The 23,399-nt window shown below is 32.2% G+C and overlaps 2 protein-coding genes across 4 annotated transcripts; both read left to right on the forward strand.

The window, feature by feature from the left end:
- Positions 1–1,170: 1,170 nt before the first annotated feature.
- On the forward strand, positions 1,171–8,462 carry LOC132703076 (DNA helicase MCM9-like). 2 transcript variants are annotated; one of them, XM_060672131.1, is made up of 9 exons: positions 1,171–1,605; positions 1,780–2,042; positions 2,187–2,520; positions 2,702–2,918; positions 5,364–5,603; positions 5,662–5,808; positions 6,235–6,486; positions 6,808–6,953; positions 7,032–8,462. In XM_060672131.1, the coding sequence occupies exons 1-9, from the start codon at positions 1,505–1,507 to the stop codon at positions 7,087–7,089; spliced, it is 1,758 nt and encodes a 585-aa protein (XP_060528114.1). In that variant the 5' UTR covers positions 1,171–1,504; the 3' UTR covers positions 7,090–8,462. The 2 variants fall into 2 exon arrangements, with proteins under 2 accessions (XP_060528114.1, XP_060528115.1); XM_060672132.1 differs by having other exon boundaries at positions 1,172–1,605; positions 7,046–8,462.
- A 1,822-nt stretch (positions 8,463–10,284) lies between these two features.
- LOC132703075 (ADP-ribosylation factor-binding protein GGA1) lies at positions 10,285–22,299 on the forward strand. 2 transcript variants are annotated; one of them, XM_060672129.1, is made up of 7 exons: positions 10,285–10,610; positions 10,663–11,231; positions 13,660–13,882; positions 16,022–16,333; positions 16,388–16,505; positions 17,398–17,905; positions 20,841–22,299. In XM_060672129.1, exons 1-7 carry the CDS (start codon positions 10,556–10,558, stop codon positions 21,048–21,050), a joined length of 1,995 nt encoding a protein of 664 aa, XP_060528112.1. In that variant the 5' UTR covers positions 10,285–10,555; the 3' UTR covers positions 21,051–22,299. The 2 variants fall into 2 exon arrangements, with proteins under 2 accessions (XP_060528112.1, XP_060528113.1); XM_060672130.1 differs by having other exon boundaries at positions 10,663–11,111.
- The last annotated feature ends 1,100 nt before the right edge of the window (positions 22,300–23,399 follow it).

Here is a 23,399-nt window from a genome sequence, read left to right on the forward strand (position 1 = left end):
TTTGAAAGCAGCATTTTTAAGGCAATATTTTCTCAAAATATGACTAGATTCCAATAAATCTTCGGACAAAAAGGGTTAAGTGTGTAGATATCGCTGTTTAGAAAGAAAATCAGACAAATGCGGGTTAGTGGGTAAAATGGAGAGGCATACGCGGAAAATCATTCTCTCCTCTACAAAAATATCAATGCCGCTTGCAGCCCATCAATTTTTACCGTAAAGGGGCTACTATCCTCATAGATACTGTAATAGAGATATAGGGGCCCTGTCTGTGCTGATAATACAGAGACTTATGAAACAAGTTTGAAACAACTATGAAAAAAAAATTTCAACATGCGCATGCGCAATATTCAAAATTTCGTTGTGACGTTTAACAACCAACATGACCGCTGACAGATCGTCAATAAGATTGGATACGGTATTTTTACCGCAAAATATGCCTAGATCTGGTTAAATGTTCTCGGAAAACGAGTTACGTGTGTAGAAATCGATGTTTAGGAAGAAAATGGCACAAAGTGCAGGTTAGTGGGTGAAATATTGCGCCTGCGGTGCATCAGTTTATACCATAGTAGAGCCGCTCTATAATCCAATAGATATATGATTTTTTCTACTCCCGCCTGTAGTAGAATATTTTCTAATCCCGTCTGTAAAATACCTAATTATACACCGATCTAGCGTGCGGGAAGGGTCACTTTACCACATCAGTTTCGTTTCCCACGGATCCGAGCCACTTCGGACATTTGCGCACTGGGTTGGAAACAATCGGATGTTTTCGGAGATATTTCCCACGCCTCAAATTGTGACGTTTGTCAATTATGGCGGTCATATCAGTGAATTTATTCGTGTTGTTTTGCGAAAATGTACCCAAAAACTAACTGCCGTAAAAAAAGTATAGTATGCAGTGAACTTTTTAAGTCACTCGTTTATTAAACACTCGCTCTGATGGGCCCGCTCGAGTCAAATAAATTCGTGAGTCAAATGCCGTTTACCGCACTTGTTGCATAATATACTAAATTCTACATCTGAACTATAGAAAAACTGAAATCTTGCCAACGTAATTAAAGCCCAACTTATAAAAGCAAAACTCTGCTAAACCATATTTTTAATAAAATTATTTCTTGCGCACACCCTGTATACATTTCTTTTCAAATAATCGGTAGCTCTGAAATGAGCTTCTATCTAACTTTAAATTTCATCTAAAAAAATAATTTTTCTACATTAATTCTTTTGAACTATCTCGCCCATCCTGTACAGGGTGGGCCAATATAATTGTAAAATATCCAGTACCGGTTCAGAGTTCAATTTTTTTTATGTGTGTTTATTGGCACTTTTCTATGGACTCAATTGTCAACAATAGGCGAGTAACCCCAGAAAAATTAAATAAATTAACAAAAATTAGAAAGTAAAAGAAGAAGAAAGTAGAAGTGTTCTACACTTTTTTGTGTTCTGTTAATTGTGCTTTATGTGTTTGTTGTTATAGGTTATGTGAATTAAAAAAGGAGCAGGAATGGAGGCTTATGTAGATTATCTCATGTCTGGTCTTAAAGAAGATATTCTTCAAATCCTGAGAGACGAGGAAACAGAAAAATATTTTTCTATTAACATGAAGTAATGTTTACTTCACTTAATAATGATACTAATAGACAATAGGAAAACACCATTGTTCTTAGTTAAAATTCAGTAGCACTTTTAAACACGCTAGCTTTTTAGCTTTTTTCTTTAGGGAGATACGATTTGTTCTTGAAAGAGAAGTTCTCTTGACTAATTTGCATTTTTCCACAGCTTTATTGAGTTATTTGAAGCAAAACCAAACCTTGGCAATACTCTGTTAAGTGATCCTGAGGATTCTTTTAAAAGATGGAGTGAAGCAGTATTTGTTGTCCAGCATAAGCTAATAAATGAAAGAAATGAAAGTGAACATGAACATAATTATAAATTCAAAGTCAAAGTAACATGCAGAATACATAGTTTACCTCCATGGCCTCATGTTAATCGAGTGCGGTTTCCAAGGAGCGATGATGTTGACCAGTTTCTGCAAATTTCAGGTATTTATTAAATTATTAACAATAAAACCAAATTCAATATTAAAATTCTACTGTTTGTTTATGAATTAACATTAACTTTCAATTAAAATTTATTTGCCATTTATCTAATACTTGTAGTTTTGTTACACTCACCTTTTTGTTTAGGTACGGTCGTTAAGATATGGTCTAGAAAGCTATTAGAGTATCAAAGGTCATATATTTGCACCAAATGTAAATATGTGGTGATAGTGGAAGCCCTGCTAGAGAAACGAAATATGATTAAGCAACCAAAAAAGTGCACTAATCCCGAAGGGTGTTCGGGAAAAAGTTTAGTCAATTTTGGCGAATTAGATTCCACAAATTGCAAGGACTATCAAGAAATTAAGATTCAAGAAGATCTTTCCAAAGTTAGCCTTCGAAATATGCCTAATACTATAATTGTTACTTTAGACAACGACTTGGTTAATATTTGCAAACCAGGAGAGAATGTAACAATAACGTAAGTCATATTTTTATGACCCAAATGAATTATTTTTTATTTATTAATACATGAGTTGCCAAACTTCTCATTTGGCAGTTCGCCTACATAAAAAACTGGAACTGTTATATAAGTAGGGACAGAGATTTTCTTGATAATTTTGACACTGATTTCAACACTTTCACATGTCAAATGCTTTTAGTGGGATAGTGAAAAGGAGGTGGGGCGAATTTTCCAAAGGATCAAAAATCGAAGTTGACATCATTTTCAAAGCAAATCATGTACAGGTCAACAACCAAAATGATACATCATTATGTGTTTCTGAGGAACTGAAAATATTTTTTAGAAATTTTTGGGAGACTTATAAGAGTGAACCGCTACTAGGAAGAAACATTATTTTAAATTCCATTTCACCACAGGTAAATTTATATATACAGAGTCTTTTTAATTGAAGTTTAATAAATTTTTAACAAAACAAGTTATTGTTAACATATAACAATTTGGTATACAAGACTTTCAAAACGTTTTTCTTTTGGGATGTATGAAGTCCTACTTGCTTTTGTTCTATACAGCTTGACCCAAATGGACTCTTTGTATTACGGCATTTTTGGATTTTATGATCATATATCATATACACTGACGTTTTCAAGGCTTTCGACTGGGTTAACCGTAATTTGGTTTGGTACAAATGTGAGGGTTTGGTTGTCAGTAGTGCGCACTTTCGAATAAATGTTTCTTCAGGGGTGCTACAAAAAATGCCAATTTAACAAAAACATCATAACTCAAAAACTGCTGAAGATATCATAAAAAATCTCTAAAATTTTCTATTTTTAAGATAAACGCTTTAGCAAAGCAAGCAAATTATGAAAAAAACTTTTTATTTATTTTATTTATTTAAATTGGCTGGACGAATTTTCTAAAAGAAAATGGAGATAGAGGAACACCAATGTAGGTATCTGCAGTTTGATATAAAAAAATCATAGTGGAAATAATCACACATGGATATCTGTTCCAGTTCTAGAGTTATAGCGTGTTTTTCGGAAATGTGCATTTTTAGAAAATCGCTATGACTTTTTTGTTAAGTTTTGTTTTTCTATAATCTGACGACTTGAATATGATGCTTTTAATAGTTATTAGTCGTCTACTGAAAAATCGATTTTTATATGGAACACCCCGTATATTTTTGGATCGTTCAAATTACCACTTCAAAAATATAGAATACGTAATATTTGAGTTTTCTTGGAAAAAATAAAGGTTTGTTCAGTAATTCAGTAATTGAATTGATAAACTAACCAAATACTGGTTTTAGCTATAAAGACGCCAGGCTAGTACTTTGTTAAAGTAAACTGTGCTAAAAATATCGACTATTTTTTATGAAAAATATATTGACAAAAGTATTCAGAATGAAGAAAAAAAATTCCGTGAAAGTTTGAATCCTTAATATTATAGGTGTATCATTTGTATTTTCAATTATCGTGACCTGATCTCATTATTACGTCGAAACAGTCAAACGAGTTTTTTAAAAAAAGCTTTGATTAAAATTTTTCGTCAGCGGAACCGTTTCCAAGAAATTAAGCCATGAACATTAATAAGTTTTTTGAATTAACCTTTTTATTTCGGATGTCTTTTTTGTTTCGTTTTCACCCAGTCTTTCTCTGTATTATAACTTTATGAATTTTCGCCCTTGCCGATCTGTTTGATCGGCTGTTCTTGTTCTTAACTTATTAACCGCTATGACAACTGAAGACACTCTATCTTTTGAAAACGTCGACCGAGCAAAAATGACCTTGAAATTTTTCGTTTTTCCTAACTCATCCCCACCTAAGTAATTTTCCATTATTCACTGTTCTAAAAATAGAAAGGACAAGGGTGTCTATATTAACAAATATATTATTATACCAATCTGTAAAAGATTGAAAATAAATAATAAGAGTACTTTTAGTGGTTGAATTGATCGCATAATCATTTTCAATTATGTAGAATGCTAATTTGACCCATTGAGTGAAAAGAATTGGCCGAATAACGGAAAAAAACAACGATTTCATTTTCTGGTCAGGTTCAATTGTGAATAACCATATAAAAAAATTGTAGATCATTCCAAAATGAAACAGTTAAATCAAATAATTTATTAGTGTGTAAGGCTTGATTTCTTATAAAGGGCTCGTTTGATTAAAACTTACTTTGAACCAGAGCTTTTTTTTAGAGAATTCAATTTACTACAAGAATATATTCACATAGATATTTTTACCTCAGTCGTCTGTCTGTTTTGACCCAATAATTAGATCAGGATAAAAATAAGATAAAAATGATAGACCTCTTCCCAATTAAATTTAGGGCTCAAACATTTAATATATATTTTTCCATCAAAAATAATTCTCATTAATTTTTCTTAGTTTGATTTATGTTGATCATTGACCAGTGGTCGTTATACAGAGTGAAAAACCTTATCGTCTTATCGTTATATTGTTAAGTTAAGATAAATTACAATATTATATTACAATTATATATTATTCTACATGATTATAATTACTCTAAGATCAAGTGAAACATATATAAATAAGAATAATATGAAAATTAGATAAATATTATTCTATAAATCAACTATTTACAATACACCTTAATTTATAAATTTCAATCATCATGTTGCTAGTAGTCGGATGAACTGTAGTGATTGGAATCCAGAGAAATAATAAGGGCCTCTAGGGCGTTTTCTAGCATATTATCAGCTTCCCATATCCTTTCTTTTATTTAATCACATATTTGACACACTAACTCCGTTTTTCACAATCCACCGGAAACTAACTATAAAACTAAAGAAACACGGCATAGTAGTTTCTGTATGGTAAATTGAGTTAATTCTTCAGCTCTATGGACTACATACTGTCAAACTGGCACTGGCCGTAGTACTAGCCGGAGGCTCCCAAACTGAAAGGTACACAACTACCGGTGTTACTACCAGGAGCGAATCGCACTTACTTTTGGTCGGAGATCCAGGCACTGGAAAATCACAATTGCTCAGATTTGCTTCAAAAATAATACCCAGATCGATATTAACGACCGGAGTTGGGTCGACTGCAGCTGGTTTAACGGTTGCAGCCCTCATGGTTGGGGATTCACGGTACCTATTATCAAATGCCGGAAACAGCTATTTTCTGTTTTAAGGAAAATGGTGAATGGATCTTGGAAGCTGGAGCACTCGTTATGTCGGACGGTGGTATTTGTTGTATAGATGAGTTTAATTCTATGAAAGAGCACGATAGAACCAGTATTCACGAAGCCATGGAGCAGCAGACCATCAGCGTGGCAAAGGTATGAAGCGTTTGAAAAATGATGGATTGATTATACTGGACGTTCCATTATTGATTTGTGCACAAAAGTTTTACTTTAAAAGTATTATATTTATATGCATTGACGGTATTTGTATTTTCGTGGACAAGTAACAATTTTGATATGTTTAATAGAACACCGCGTATATTAACACAGTATAGAATTCCTTGGAACTTTCTGGACATAGATTAAAATTATTAAGTTTTTGACATTCTTAACATAAAGTAGACTACAACAAATGTTTTTTTTATTTTTTCGCTGGAACTGAAGCATTAAACTTGTTTCACTATTCTGAACATGGTATTAACACAATTTTTGACTATTTTATGATAATATGACGAAATATATTTGTTTAAAACTAAAACAGTTTATACCAATAACAAAATGGTGGAATTTTTTAAATTGCAGGCCGGGATTGTATGCAAGCTGAACACGAGATGTTCGGTTTTAGCGGCTTGCAATCCGAAAGGCAACGTGGACTTATCTCAGCCTTTATGCGTAAACATCGCAATGTCCAGTCCGTTATTAAGCAGATTTGACCTTATTTTATTATTAAAGGATTCCGTTAGGGAAGAAAGTGATTTGAAATTGGCTGACTTTACGCTTAATGGTTTGACAAAGAATGTGGACTATAAAATTTGGAACGTGGAAAAACTACGGGTACGCGTATTTCTGCTGGTACAAATTAAAAAATCTAAATTTCTTTTAATCTACTTTTTTTATATTGAGACTATCGAGCGTGGTTAATTCACAATTTACAATATACAATCTGATTACACAACAAGTTGTAATTAACTTAAAAACTAGTTTATTAGCTAACTTCTATTACTACATCAGAAAGTGGTAAAGGAAATCGGGCAGTTAATCAGTTAAAATAAATCAATTATGTTGGTAACATTCTGGAATAAATGTTGTAATAATTGTGAAAAGAATTTTATTGATTTAATTGAATTTTGCAAAGATTTGGTGATACATTTTCAGGCTTACTACGTGCTGATAAAAAAGCTTAATCCTCAGTTAAGTAAAGATGCGGAAACTATTTTGGGCGCATATTACCAACTTCAAAGGAGAATGACTTGTAGAAACAAATCCAGAAGCACTGTTAGACTCTTGGAAAGTCTCGTAAGGTAAAGACTTTTTAATGGTTGTTAAAAAAAAAAGTTAGTAGTAGTCGGGCAACTAGTGCATTTCTAATTAATTAATAGGGAATGCTTTTCAGGAAACGGGCGATCCTATAAATTAAAAATATTTTTTTTTAAGTAACCCGGCAAAGAGAAAGTGCTAGAAATTATTTTCGGGTTTCGATTAAAACCCGGTTTCTACAAAAAAAATTAATACCATGGTTAAAGCGTAAACTTTTTTAAAATTTAAATTATTTTTGTTTAGTGGTATTTGCTCTATCCCTTTTCCCTTTTAGTATCAGTCCATCCAGTCATTTTTTTTATTTTATGTAGTAGTGCTTGTAAATCTTGAAGAGTACTTGCTAACAATACAGTGTTGTCCGACTCCCCTTTCTCTCTTTAAAATTTGATTGGTATGTAAATTAGCAATAATTCTAATATCTTTGCTGTCTAAGTGTGATAAGGTGGTCATGTTTTATCCTGTGAGAAGAGACAATAATGCTTCGCTTGTGCAAAAACAGCGAAAACCAAACAGTTATGGATAATTTTTAGGAACTATTTGAGAGTATGGCTCATAAGACTTATTATTATCATCTGGTAAGATTTGTATATCATATTAAACAGGATTTTAACTGGTAATTCATCAGTGCCTAAAGATTTCCCACATTTCAATGTTTTTAGAGGATGTATTCGACGTTTTCCAAGTCTTGAGCTTTACCTTGCATACTAATTGAAACGTCATGTTTAACCTGTAGTAATACTATTTCCTTGCATTTATTTTTATGCCATTCCTCTTTACCTTATCTATTTGCTTAGGAATAAATTTTTTGAATATCCTTGTATGATTTTTTGTCATTCTTAAGTCCTCGTCGGGTTTCCATCAGTTGACGAATCTCAGGAATCATTGATTCTTATTTTTGGGATCGGCTTTTCGTTGCCAAAGTTGTCTTACTTGCATCAGTTAAAACAGATTTAAAAGCTTCCGCCATTTGTTGTTTGTATCAAAATCTCTGTTACTTGGAGGAACTATCTCTCTTTGGCTGATGATGACTTTCAAATTCTCATTGATTTTGTTTTTAAGTTCCTGTCGTGGTTTGTTATCGTTTAGGAAGATCATGTTTAAAGATGGTTTCATGATCACAGGTGTTTGTTTTTTCATTTTAATATTTAGACTGGCAACTACTGGATTATGGTCAGATGAAATATCCCTAATCTCCAACATATTTTTCTGCTCTGCCCTTTACGATTTGGGCATTGAAATTTTAAGTCGGCACATAGATTTAAATGATGTTAACTTGTGGTAGGTTTGAAGTTTTATTCAATTAAAAATTAAAATGTATTTAATAATTATTATGCGGGTGGATACCATTTATCTACAAAGCACTCAGTTTAAGCATGGTTAATATTAACAGTTACGCTCCGTGGTGGCTATTTATTTTTTTTTTAAATTCCTAGGACTCTAGGTTTCTCTAATACCATACCTATATACATACTACATACACTCAGTATAAATTTTTAAATTTTAGGTTATCTCAGGGTCACGCGAAGCTTATGTTTCACGACCGAGTTGAAATTTTAGACGCAATTTTTGCTGTTACTCTGGTAGACGGCGCTCTAGATGATACGTCGTCGCTTTTAAATTTAAAAAGTATCGTCGATTTGCTTTACGAAAATCCCCAAACCTACCACCAATTATCGGAAACAATTTTAAGAAAATTAAATATACTCGATATGCTAGAAAAGCGTGTGGGACAGGGAAGCGCTGACAATTGCTCGAACGAAGACACAGACAAGTTGATACAAAGTTCTTATTTTAAAAATTCCACGAAAATTAATCAGAATAAATCTGTTAGTAATAATGCAACTGATGGTCGGCAAGTCTCTGACGCATCTGCAAAGCCAGTAATTTCAAATTTGAGAAAGCAGTATCTGCGTAGTTTAGAAAGTATCGATACTTCTATTTTCGATTTTAAAACTGCTGCATCAGTACCAAGTACTAGCATTCAAACCAAAAGCAACTGCTCGATGCAAAGAAATGAATCGGCTAGTGCTGCCTCTAGCGGCAATGCCTCGACTTTTCTATTTGCAGAGGGTAAAATCAGTACGTGCACCGATGAAAGTGGTTACGGTAGTTTTAAGCGTACCAATGCTGGGTTAGGAGTCGAGGGTGCTAGCAAATTTAATAAAAAATCCAAATTAAATTCATCCTCGCTCGGGGACTTGATGCAGTTGCCGAGTGTCAATGACGATTTTTGCAAATTTAATGTCGATCTCAATTTAGAATTCATTACGAAAATCCGCAAGACAGGTAAAGTAATAAGCCAAAATAGTACCATAGCACATAAAACTTCCAGTGTCGCTAAAAGCATTGTAAGTGGGTCACAATATGACAAGTCGCCAAAAGAAAGAAATGAACGTATGATAACAAGATTAAAAGAAGACTGTGGCAACAATGGAGAAATAACTAAATTAAATATGGAAAAGAAATCCTATAGCGAAATCACAGATATTAAATGCGGCGCGGATAATAAATCAGCTGATAAAGAACGTTCTTCTTTACCCCCACATTCCACAACGAATAGAATCATTCGGCCAGACGAAGAAAGTTATCCCGCCTCTTCTTTTGTGGCTAACCACTCATACAGTTCGGAAAGCGTGTCGCAAATCGGTCGATTGAAAAATTCGAATTTAAATATTTTGACAGAAATCATGAATTTCGAATTAGACGATAAGGTGGTACAGAATTTTTCCCAAAAATGTTTGCTCAATAGAAAAAACTCTGACGTGAAGGACGGTTCTGCTTGAGAACTGCAAGGTGGGACTTGGAATGAAACAATGAAAGCGATTCTCCAAATAATAAACCTGTGAATAGGTGTGATTTGTTCAAAAATATTAACCCAATTAAATTAAATTTAGAAATAAAGAATAAAACTTTGTTTATAATTTATTGATGCCGCATTTGTTGTTTAAATTATTAAATAGTTATCTGAATAATTTAAAAGCGTAAGCTGGAACAAGCAATGCAAATGCAATCCAAGATAACCAAAGAAATGTTGAGTAAAAATAAGAGTTTCTTGAAGTCATCTAAAAAAAGTATTTTTCACTTCTCATTTATAATAACTTGCAAATTTATATATAGGCAGAACATTACTGTAAAAATAAACAAACGACGATTTTGGATACCTAATGTAATTGTTTATCTCGATTTAGAATTCAATAAGAAAGTCAGCAACGCAGGTTTGTATTGCTCGGAACTTTCATTTTCATTATTCACGCCGGTTGGAGGCGTCTCAGATGGTCTGCGGCGAAATTGAGGGGTAGCCGTTTCTTTTTAAGTCGGTCAAAGTCCAAGTTGGAACTAGGGATTAATTGTTTTTGATATCAAATCATAGTTTGTGTCGGCCTGTCACCAAAATCGTTAACCTTATTCTTATAAAGCTTTAATTATAGGGCTAATAGAATGAAAAAGAACAGTATTCTGTGACCCGCACAGAGCAGGGGTGATATCGGAATATTGCTATGCAGTGGGTTAGGATTTTGTAAATAAAATTCGATCGAATATACATGAGAAATACCAACTAGCTACATTTCTATCGGAAATCAGGTTGATGAATACAATGACTTCAAGCCAAGTTACTCAGATTAGTTTGGAAGCATTGCTTTGTAGGTGCTTGGAGAGAAACTGTGATTCAGTATTACTTCTTTCTCATTTTAGTACGAGCCACGAATCCTAATAATACAGTTATCGATAGTGCAGCAGTAGACGCATTTTGCGCGCTTGTTAATAAAGAAAAGGACGGGACACAGATCGGGGTAAAAGTTTTTGCTAGTAGGCTTCCAATTGGAAATGAAGCAGAAGTATTGTTCACTTTGAATGTATTGGATTTGTGTATGTCGAAATGTGGCACTCCGTTTCAAAACGAAGTAGGGAAATTCCGATTTTTAAACGAAATGATCAAGCTTGTATCTCCAAAATATTTAGGATCCAAAACGCCCTTATCGGTTAAAGTGAGAATACTTGAACTGCTCTATATATGGACTTTGGATTATCCGAAAGAGGTGAAAATTAAGGAAGCTTTTGATATGTTGAAGAAGCAGGGTGTTGTCAAAGATATTCCCAATCCAAACATTCCTCAAGAAGCTTTATTATATGAGAAGAAAAAAGTAAGTGGATCTGTTTTCCATGATGAGGAAAAGTCAAATATTTTAAGGAAGTTGTTACAAAGTAAAGATCCTGAAGATATCCAGGCGGCTAACTGGCTTATTAAAAGTATGGTAAAGGAGGTAATTTTGAGTCAATTTTCTACTTTTTTTTGTTTAAAGCATCTTTATGTAGCCATGTTTTTTAATTTTATTTTCACGTTTTTTGTCTCCAATCCTGCCAATGTTGCTTAATTGTAAGCATTAGATTGGACTAAAAGCAAGCACTTAGAATAACGGACAAAAATATCCTGAAAGTTTAAGCACTAAATTTTATTGAGAAGAGGTCTTATCATTTTTATTTTTAATTTTTTTGTCTTGACCTCATTATTCCATCGAAACAGCCAAACAATTGAAGTGAAAATAGTTATCTGAATATATTTTGCAGGAAATTAAATTTTCTATAAAAAAAAAACGCGGATCAATGAATTCTCATGCTCAGCAGTTTTTAAGGAATCAAGTCTTAATATTAATAAAGTTTGTTCATTTTCTAATTTTGTAATTAACCAACAACTCAATATTTAAAAAATAATAATATTGATTTTTTAAAGGGCTGTACAAAAAAGTAAAAAAAAAAAGTTATTTTTGATATATTATTCACGATTGAAATTAAAGAAATGAGATCCTCGTCTTTTTCCTCAGTCACCGAATTTTTTCCACTCATTGATTTAAATTTCTAATCTATATCATCTAAATTTATGTCATCAATAAAATCACCAAAATAATTTTAAAAATGTCAATGTTGTTTTTCTATTGAAAATTATTTATTTACAATATTTTACTCATTAGTATATTAATATGTTATATTTACTAATATAGACAAATTCATATCTATTTGTAACTTGTTTTAGATAGTTTATTGACTACTTTACAATAACATTGTAGCAAGTCATACTGGAATAAAAAAAAAGTTAACCCATCAAATGTATACATCACATAATATAGATTCATATGTATATATCACAGAACAAACATTAAATAACAATCAATGCACAAAGCCTCTCAACAAGTGATGATCTTTAAAAAAATCACTTACATCTGATAGCCCTTGTGTTATATAAATTTTATGTTGGGATAAATTTGTTTTGATGTTTGATAAATGTATTTCGGAATGCGTAGATTATTTGAACTCCATGTGTCATACCTATCAGAATTCAACCCCTTGCGAATATGTCATTATTTTATGTCTAATAAACAATGACTTACAGTATGCAATTGCAATAGACCATGCAATAGATATTAGGGTTAAGATGTTAGAAAACGACAAAGTGTTTTCATTCACTCGTCATAGTGCTTAGGAAGTTATAACTAACAAATATATTAACACACCTTTGTTGTAGAGCATTAATTTCTTTTAAAAATCAGTAGATGTGTGTGTCACTTAAAAAATTCCAAAATGAAAAATGTATTTACCTGTAAAGCTTAATTTCTTGGAAACGGGTCGTCCGATGATTTTTTTTTATAGAAAATTCAATTTTCAACAAAAATATATTTCGTTTCTTAATGCGCGAGAGTAATAAAATGTAAATGTGGAATGTTGAGGATTATTAAATTCCGTATTTTAGTTCTTAATTGAGCTACATACCTCAAATTGTTTCTAAACTAGGATCACACCGATTTGCATATAATAGAAAGAAGAGTTTGGTGAACGAAAGTAATTTGAAATTAAAATAAATTGCAATAAATATCATTATTGTCTACAATTTACAATACAACTTCATATTTAAATTTTAGTTATCATGTTCTGAGGAATGAGATGAACTATAGTTGTTGGAGTCCAGATAAATAATAAGGGTCCCTACAGTGTTTTCTAGCATGTTATTTTAATTATATGTTCGACGCGAAAAGTGGTGTTATACCTTGCTATAAACGCTTTTACTTGCGCCCATAACAGTTCAGTTGGGTATAATTCATAATTATATGACACAACGCGAACTATCGTAATATTTCGTATTAAAGCGATTTCGTTGATGACAAATTTCATACAAATAGGTTTAATAAAATTCACAATTCCCAGTAAAAAAGGGGGTTTTACAACATATCTTTCTGAATTTGCGCCCTATTTAAAGTAAGCCAATAAATGATGTTATTTTTTTCCAACAACTTCAGAAACACTAGCTATTTTCAAGGAAAAGCTTTGGCAACAATTGCCGGAGAGTAATTATAACTCTAATTAGCTAATCTGTTCAATCATCAGGTGCACGTTCAATCATCAGGTGCACTGGTACGCCTATGGAATGCGGCTAAGTCGAGTAAGTTTCACAGTTCAATAATTATTTATAACTCTCCTGTTAGGAAACAATAATTAGACCAGGACAAAGAAATTTAAATTTAAAATAACATTAAGGGCATTGATATTAAAGGCTCAAAATTTCACGATATTTTTTTCGTCATTTTGAATGATTTTATCGATATAATTTTCATAAAACAAAATTGTCGATTTTTGGGCCTAGTCTGGTAAGTATAAAAATAAAGCTTTATATAACACTAATATAAAAAAGTTGACTTACAGGAAGAAAAATTATCCGATTTAAAAAGCAGGGCGATATCGGAATTGGAATCGGTCCAAAATAATCTGAAATTACTCAACGAAATGTTGGGCTCGTACAAAAAAGGTATTACCACCACTAGTGAGTTAGACCTGATGAAGGAGCTCTATGATAATCTCGTCAGATTAAGACCTAATCTAACAGCCATCGCCTGCCATAATAATCAATGTCCATCTGATTTGTTTGGTAAGGATTTTTTATAAATTACGTATTCTCGATATGTGCGCGTGTGTGTGTGCTTAAATTTTCCTTTACTATTGCTCCATTTTCACTGCAGCACACAAAAACCTAAACTAGCAAATAAAAGTTAAATTTTTGAAATATTTTATATCTACTTATTTCCATTTTTGAGACATCAATTATGTTCCAAAAATGTATAATTATTTCTTGTGATTCTATATACGGGGAGTACTAAATTTATTATGTCATTTATGTTTCGCCATCCGTCTACAGCCGTAACTACAGATTTTAGAAAATAAAAGTTGAAATGAAAATTTGAAGGCTTATACAGGGTGTCTCAAAAAAACGTATTACAAAAGTTTTTTCTTAATGGAACAAATTAAATATTTATGAAACTCCTCAAGATTTTTGAAAAGTTTTGCTCATACTTTTTACAAAACTTCTGGATTTCTCCTGCGTCGGTTTTTTGTTGAGTCAAACATGTTAACGTTTCGCTAATCATCCTGTTGACTTCTTCAGAGCTTAACAGAAGATTAACAAATGACGCAGCAGGAATTTGTAAATAGTACTACCGTAGCCTGTGGAAGTTTCTTTGGAAAACTTTACTTTCATTTTATATTACTCTATTTAAAATTTAGGGGTCCTATAAACTCCGGATTCTATATTCTCACAAAGAAGTTAAAATTGAATTTTATATCTGATACCCAATATTTTATTACGTTTTTGAATTAAAAATTAGCATATTAAGAAAAGCTCGCGCTAGTAATATTTGCAAAAGGAATATATACACAAGGTTTTAATGTATTAGTTTCGATATTTGCAAATCCCAACATATTTAAAAACAATGTAACAAACAGTTTTCATTCCTAAAAAAAACTAAATTAAAAATGTTTAAGACAAAAATATATTGCAAATAATTTAAGAAAACCTTTTATTTTACATCTAGTAAGATTTAAAGGACGAATAATATATAAATAAAAATAATAAAATACATAAATACGCCGCATAATATTTTAAACGTTGGAATTTTACAATTTGTTTTATATATATACTCCATTTCCGCCAATGCTGGTAGTATACGAATAAAAAAAGACACCCGGAATAATTCTACAAGCGAAAATTACGAAAATTAATCAAATGTGTGTGTATATATTCCCTTTTCCAAATATTACTAGTTAACCTAATATCTATTTCGCTGGATCTTCTTAATACGTTGAATTCAATCACAATTAACGTAACCTTAAATTTTGTAAACAGTGCGGAAATCAAATAGGCCGGATTAAAATTGTCTGTGTTTTTATCACTAAATCGAAAATCCCAATAAAATATAGGGTGTTCCATTTAAAATTTCAAAGTTAGTGTCGATACCGAAGAATTGGTGCACCCTGTATAATTCAAAGGTGAATAATCTAAAAATTCATTTTTATCTGCACTATACACTATTTACACCTCTCACCCTTTCACTATCTGATGTAGCATTGTAGACAACCAAAATCGCAATCTCTTTTCCCATTAATATTGTGTTGTATATATATTACCATAGTTCACTTTTGTTTTATACCTTTTACTTGAACTGTACCCATTTTTTTTTGTACTTTTCATACAAATCTAACAGTAGTTTGTTATTATTAACTGTCCATATCTCTCTGATACGTATAAATTCTATGCGATTGAGTCTCCTGCATTAAAACGCAGTGTTTTTTATCTGTGTTATTGCTTTTAATTATTGTAATATATTGTACTTAAATGTCATGCATTTAATCCTGGAAATTCCCAAAGCTGGCGACATTACTTCCGTCTGCCTTCTCAACGACTCCAAGTTTAACAAAATGCGTTCAATCATTCAGCCATTTCTGATTTAAAACGGTGTTCATTTTAGTTATCTGTAATATAAGATGATTTCTCAAAAAAAGGGATGTAAAATTGAAGAATGCGATTACGCCCCCTGGCTGCCATTCTAGAAAATTAAAAATAATTTCCAACATTTTCTCTTTTTCCGCTTTAGTTATAAGTCTTGAGTAAATCTCTGTAACAATGCAGCGACAGCAGATAGAATCTTGTTGACTTTTTCGTAAACGGACCTCTGAAGATAGTCCACAGTTTTGTATACCCTTTTTGAGTTTGTATGACGCGTTTTATTTACAGATTCAATATCAAAAACGAGCGACGAAGTAACCGATACTCTATCGAAGTACCATAGAATCATTCTCCTAAACGAACCGGCTAGTTTTTCTCAATCGAACGTGGCAACACCATTTTCAGAATCCGATCCGTCTTCTAGTGACATTTCTCTGATCAAAATGGATAACAGTGAGCCCCAAAAGCACTGCTCGCCTAACATTTCTGTGTGTGATCAAATTTACGTCAAATCTATCGACGTTTTGTGCGATCTGTTTGAAGGACAAGACAAGGTCAACAGTAGGGACATTTTAAAACCCATTTCTGTCTCAGTGTCTGGTAAGATGTTTTCAAAATTTTGAAAATGCGACAATAGCGTTGCGTTTTGTTTAGATAAATCGTTTCCCATGGAGCAAAACGGTAACAGGAATAATAAATTTAAGGCGCTTGAGGAGCTAGACGTTTTAAGCGAGCACTTATCGAAAGAAAATTTACAGTCTTCAAGCTTTAGGTAGGTAGGCATTATTACTACTGGCATACCGGCGGTCCGAATTATAATGGAGAAACTTTAACATTATTTTGTATTATAAATATTGTCTGTTGCATTTTTTTCTTATTTTGACACAATTACGAAAGGTGCAATCAAATGGAATGAGACTTTGAAATATTTTAGTTTTGAGTCGAAATTTTGAATTTTTGCTTGAAAATCTGCAATATGATATATTTTCAAATTTGAAGCAACATTTATATTGAACGTTGTGTTTTTAAGCGATGAAAAAGACCACTTTAGTCTTTAGCAAATTTTATGTTTTTGTATTATTTTCGTAGTCTGTATAAAAAAACAAACGTTATGTATTGCGAACCGTATTTTTAAAGTAAGCAAAATCTTTTTTGCGGATTTTTCAATTTTTAGTTTATTTGCCTATTTGTGGACATACTGTATATAACAAATAATAAAGGTTCCAGATGGGATTGCTGAAGGGCACCAGATAAGAGGGTAAAAGGTTCAGACTGGATGCCCCCGAAGAGACACGTATTATTTTCAATCTTTTATATGCAAGCCATATCATGAATAAACCCCCTACACTGACCTGAGCAACTTTTTTGAATAGAATATTGTATATAGCTCGTGAGAGTGAAAAAAAGTTATGTTTATCTGCTGAATTTGCTCTTAAAGTTTCTCCATTATATTTCGGAATTAAAAAATTCCCTGTTACCAACATAAGAGAAAAAATGTTTATAAATGTCCGTATTTCATGTTGACTTATATTAAACTGGCAGCCTAGATTGTAGACTGTTTATTGTCATTGATTTTTGATGCCCGTTAGCGCTATCCATTCTGTTCATACGTCATCGACTGTAAGTAAGAAGTGTTGCAAATTTAATTATAACGCGGTTTTCAGGCACCAAGGGAAGATACCTATGAACCTTTACAAGACTAACGACCATTCGCGATCCCAAACCGACGAATCTTTCCAATTAGATCTCAATTATTTGTTAGAAAAGTGTCAAAATGAAAGTAATACCAAATTGCTAACAGAGGCGCCCAATTCTACAGAGAGTAATGCTGACGTCACGGACGACTGTTTGGTAGATATATCGGAAGACATTTCCAAATGTACATCTGGTATTGGTAACGATTTAAAACAAGGCATTAGTGCTGAAAAAAACGATAAAACCGACCTCAAGATCGACAGCTTAAAGTTGAACGACGTGTCTATAAGATTGGAGGAGATTAAACCCAGCTCAAAAAAGTCCATCACAGCGATGGAGGAGAAGAACGGAGTTACTATTTTAATTCATCTGGCGAAGGATCGGCCTAGGTCGGGCGTTTCGGTTTACGTCCTCAGTACGATAAGCAAAAAGGATGTGCCATTGTCCGGGTACATTTTTCAAGCCGTCGTTCCGAAGGTGAGTGCAAAAGATCAAAGGACCCTTTACTTTTCTTATGCGAAAAGGCTTTTGGACAATTTTCTGCACTTAAAGTTAGTCTGTTCTATTTCAAAAGAGAATATAGCTCACACAAAACTCTGTATCAATAAGGTTATTTGCTATCTTATAAGCAAAGAAAATATCCTATTAATGAATACTCCAGAGTACTTCTTACCATGCTGCAATATAAAGTAATTAGGGAAGTTGGGTTCTTAAAGCCCTGAGTAGTTCGCAAAATAAATCCTACATGGGACTCGAACAACAGTTTAGAATCCGGAATAACCCCTAAATTTTCAACAATATCAACACGTTTCAATTGCATATTTATTGTTTAATTTTAAATTCACATTTGGATTTCTTGAAAGGCTCAGTTTAGAAAAAACTATATAGCCACACTTCTTAACATTTAAGTTGAGTCCGATACAGAATGGGATACTCAGAAAATCTGTTTTAAATTTGTTATGATTAAAGGCGAACTAACGACAGTAGAAATCTTAAAGTCATCAGTGTGCAATGAGAGTCCAGAAACAAATTCCTATATCATACAAATTGCAAGGGACCAAAGTGTGGAACGCCAGACGTAACATGCACAGAAACCAATCTTATGTTGTTCACAGCAACATCTTGCAATTAATTTTTTAAAGGCCCTAGAAGCCTGTCCTGCAGGCCGAAATTTCCAAGTTTAACAACGAACGTGAGGTGATAAATCTTTTTCAAAAGACCAAAACTTTTAATATCATTCTTTAAATTAAATGTGAAATTAATTTTTTTTAAGCGGGAATCAAAACATAGGAGTTAATTTTATTAGAATTGAAAAGTATTTAGGACTGATGTTCTGTATCTTGAAAACCAAAACTGTGGCATTTGTTACATCTAGATGAGAAAAATGACGCAGTATATTTTTCAAACGGTGTGATATGACAATGGCTATTGCGGGATTTAATGGTTTCAAAACTGTGAAGTATGCATTGTTCCAGTGCTTGTATCTCTCTACAAGCTGTTTCAATGGCAGTTCAATTTGTCATTGTTTGCTACTGAACGCCATATATTTTATTTTGAAGGTATCAGCACGTAAAGATATACAAAATACATGAAATTAGCGCATTATGAGCGGGAGCTCCTTCTTGTTGCTCCATCGTCTTCTTTTTCGATCGACGATTTTTTCATTAATTTCTAAATATTTATTTGCAGTAAGACTGATATTCCATACAATTATTTTTTTCCATTATAAAACGTGAAATATTAAAACCAAACAGGCCTTAATAATAAATTAATAATAAAATGTTTTTACCGAGATGAAATTTATATTACTTGAATTTTTTTTTTAATCGTTTAAACTCGTGATTTAATAATTTTGACATAATCTTCTGCTTTCCTGCAAGAACTACTTAATCAAAGTGTTCATAATTATTTCCAGCTGTTATTTTAAATTTTTTGAAAATTAAACACTATGATTCTGAACAAACAGATTTTTTTTTAAATGACCAAATACCGTTTAAAAAAACATTATAATTATGGAAACGGTGCCATAATTCGCAAAAACAAATATCCTCATGATTTTGAAAAGTTTGGATACTTTTTTCCTTATTCCAAAAGTGTCAGTTTAGTTTTCGATTTTTTTATTTAACTTCAAAAGTTTTAAAGTAAAGATAATACATCTAATACTAATTTTGTCTAAATATGGTCGGGGGCGTTACGTGCTGAATTATTTTTAGTGAATATCGTTACCAAAAAAATATATTTCGTGCCATCCCCTATGTAACTAAATCACGAATTTTATTCTATTGGATTTTCCAACAAAAATTAAATATATAGGTGATTTTTGAAATATTTCAGTTTTATCAACATTTACAAAAATATAAGTCTTATTTTATTTCATTATAATGTAAAAAAATAATTACGGTGGTTAATTTACATTTACTATTATATTTAAATTTGAAAAAAGATTTACATAAAATTTGCTTAGATCTTATTAACGCTTATTGCCTTAATAAACCAGCGCTCTTTAAAGAGATACAGGGTTTAATTCGCGAACTTGTGATTTCTTTATAGTTTTTGATATATCACTATGAAAACTTAGATTCGTGGGTTTTTGGAGATGTGGAATTAACTATTACGAGAGAAGATTTGTAAGTAAAAGAGATATACCACATTTATTTAGATTAAACACATTTTCGAATCAAAAACAATTAATTAGGAGCTGTGGATTCGAAATGAAGACATTCACATTGACATTAGCCTTGACATTCCTTCATCTAAATGAAAGATATGTTACTGTTATTTTCGAACGGAATAATTAAAAATAACTTCAAGTGGTTAATATGCTACAGGGCTAATGACCAATAACAAGTAATAAAAATATGCGTTATTCAAATATCACTCAATGAGAGTAACCCGTGTATTCCCATGTCAGAAACTTGCAAAAACTTGTGTCACATTTAATAAAAAAAAATATCGAAATAAATGCAGTACAGCTTTTTGACTTAAACATCAACACTAACAGCAATAATAATAATGGAATGGAATTTTTATGGTTTGAACTTATTTAGGTTTAAGTTTCTAAAACAATATTCGAAATTATTCTCATTAAGTTTATGGTATTTATATTTCTATGCGGAGATCTAAGACCAAAGTACGCTTTTACAATAGCATCACTCTATCATAATCTTGAGAAAAACCGATACTAGCAAAAAATGACCTGACATTAACGCCTTGTATCTCATTAATTAGCGTTACGTTATTTTCCCGAGCTTATACCGAGATTGCTTTTTGACGCATTCATTACGGACTCCCCTGTATAATAAACAAACATTTTGTTGCATTATAAATCTTATTTAACAAACCGATGACAAATCGATATACATATTGTTGTATGGATAAAATAAGAAGTTAATATATGGTGTATTGGATCTAGGGTTGCAAATTAAAACTCCAGCAACCATCTTCCAGAGAACTTCCAGCGTTCAATCCATTTCTGCCTCCCGCGGCGATTACGCAGATAATGCTGGTTGCAAATCCGGAAAATATTCCCGTTAATTTGAAGTTCGTTTTGACTTACGTCGCAGATGATGACAGTATTACCGAGATGGGTGAAGTTGATTTGCCCACCGACGAGAGCGATTAAATAGTACGATAAACGTTTGGTAGTGAAATTTATAGGACCACCTGCCAGCGTACCGCGGGTTGACGTTAAGGCTATATAGTTGTGTTATTATTTTACAGTTTTGTTTGTTTATTTGATCTCCTCTTCGTTTAATAAATAAAGGCATTGCAATGCATGGTCTCATAAATTTCGCTAATATTCTGCTATAAGTAATAATAGCTTGCATTTAAGGTATTTATTTGTGAATAAGAACATGTTCATTATTTATATACCAAAGAAACAGTTAACTAACCACTAAAGAATGACTAAAATATTTCATTAAGTAGGTAGCGTTTTTTTTTTCCTTAAGCGATTTATATAAATCATACAAAACAAGTCATACGTAAAAAGATTTACTAAATTATGTGATTCGAAAAATTTAATTGTTTAATTGTTAAATTTAAAACCTTACTGATATAGTTTGGACCAACTAAATTTTTATCGCATTGACGTTTCATGTGTTAAATGCAGCTAATATGCAACCACAAAATTTTCTAAATAGTAAATTATTCTATAATACTGCTACTAATCATGCTAATACTAAATACTTGTTTTTACTTACTGCATCTAACTAGAAGCCGAATCATATTTGCCTCTTTATTTAGGCATGTGACTGTTACCATTTTTTAAATTGATGTGTGTCGGAGTATTGAACATTTTTGAGGTTCGCCTTACTCCGTCTCTTGACACTCCAAGACTCTTTGTAGAAAATGAAAGCTGCGTCAGTCAAGATTAAAAGTTTATTTGGTCCAAACTATATATATATATTTATATATATAGAGATCAGACATCTATCGAACTCATTACTTATATTATACTGTTTTAATTAAAAATGATTTTAATGTTTTAAGTATAGTTTTGTTGAAAATAAATGTTTTTTTCCATCATATGATTCTCTATGGGACTTTAAACACGGAGTACTTCTGTTCGAGTTCGATAGATTGGTGATCATACTATCCCCATTCCAACTTGACAGCAGATATTTGTCCATCAACATGAATCAAATCACATTATTATCATTGCGAAGTCGGAGTATCTCAAACAATTCAAACGCTTTGTGTGATTGTACCTCGAATTGTACAAAATATGAAGTTATCGTTATGTGATATTTATTAAATGTGATTTTACTTTACAAATCTCTTAATTATTATGTTAATTTATTCACGAGTTTTCTGTTTTTTTATATTGTGAAATATATCGTTCCCTTTTACCATTAATTGTATGAATACTAAAGGAATAGTGTGTTGTTTCATTTTATTCCCCATGTGAACGACACACTCGGCTGTGCCTCCCAAGTCATATATCGAGATGTAAGTATATAATTTTAATTAATTGATAATATTAATTTCGAAAAAAAGACAAACAAAAAAACCCCCCCAAACAGGGCGATGAGGAGATTGCAGTATGAGTATAGCTAATCCAAATGCTAAAAGCACTACCAGAGAGAATAAATAAATATATTCTCCTGTCAACTTAAATATTATTCAAGTCTACGCTCCCACGGCAGACAAGTCTGAAGAAGTAATAGAGGAGTTCTATCACCACCAGCATTCCAAAAAGTTTCCTCAACAAGAACATAATAGTAACGGGTGATTTCAATGCAAAGATTGGTAGGCATAAGTATGGTGATATGGTTGGCCTGTTTGGATTGGGCATACAAATTGAACGAGGAGATTGATTGAATACTTTCGCAATGGAATAAGAAATGGTAGTGGCTAACACTTTCTTTGAGGTAAATCTCTGGAGAATATAGAAATACAAAAACATGTTGAAACATCAAAATAAATAAGAACTAAAAGTTCAGATTTTCACGAAATTATATATTATGACATGACAGTTGTTTCGACAACACCGTGTCTTTATCAAATGTTCACATTGGATTTTCATCAAGTAAAAGCCACCTCAGTTCAATGTTGAAACATATCTAGAAGTAGATATTAAGTCCGATCACATTCCTCTAATTGCTACTGTGAACGAAAAGAGGTTAATTCTACTAAACAATCCACGACTTACGACAACTAAGGAACGAACAAACAAAGTAAGAATCCCAAGAATATATAAACAGTAAAATTCCAAAGACCTTAAAAGACGGCAGGAAATGAACAACTCATATAGTAGAAAAAGGGTGAAAAGGAAGCAATGAACAGAGGAAATATTGAATATGGTGGAAAAAACAGTAATAAAGAATAAAGGCAAGATAAACTATTAACAGCAAAGTATTAGGCTATAAAACGTGCAAGCAGACAAGCAAAGGATCAGTGGTTCAGGTAGTTATGGGAGGGAATTGATTATCTACACAAGAAGGTGAAGCAGTGGTTGGACAGGCATAGA

Source organism: Cylas formicarius, unplaced genomic scaffold, assembly GCF_029955315.1.
Source record: "Cylas formicarius isolate icCylForm1 unplaced genomic scaffold, icCylForm1.1 PGA_scaffold_6__28_contigs__length_40554024, whole genome shotgun sequence".
NCBI lineage: Eukaryota > Metazoa > Arthropoda > Insecta > Coleoptera > Brentidae > Cylas > Cylas formicarius.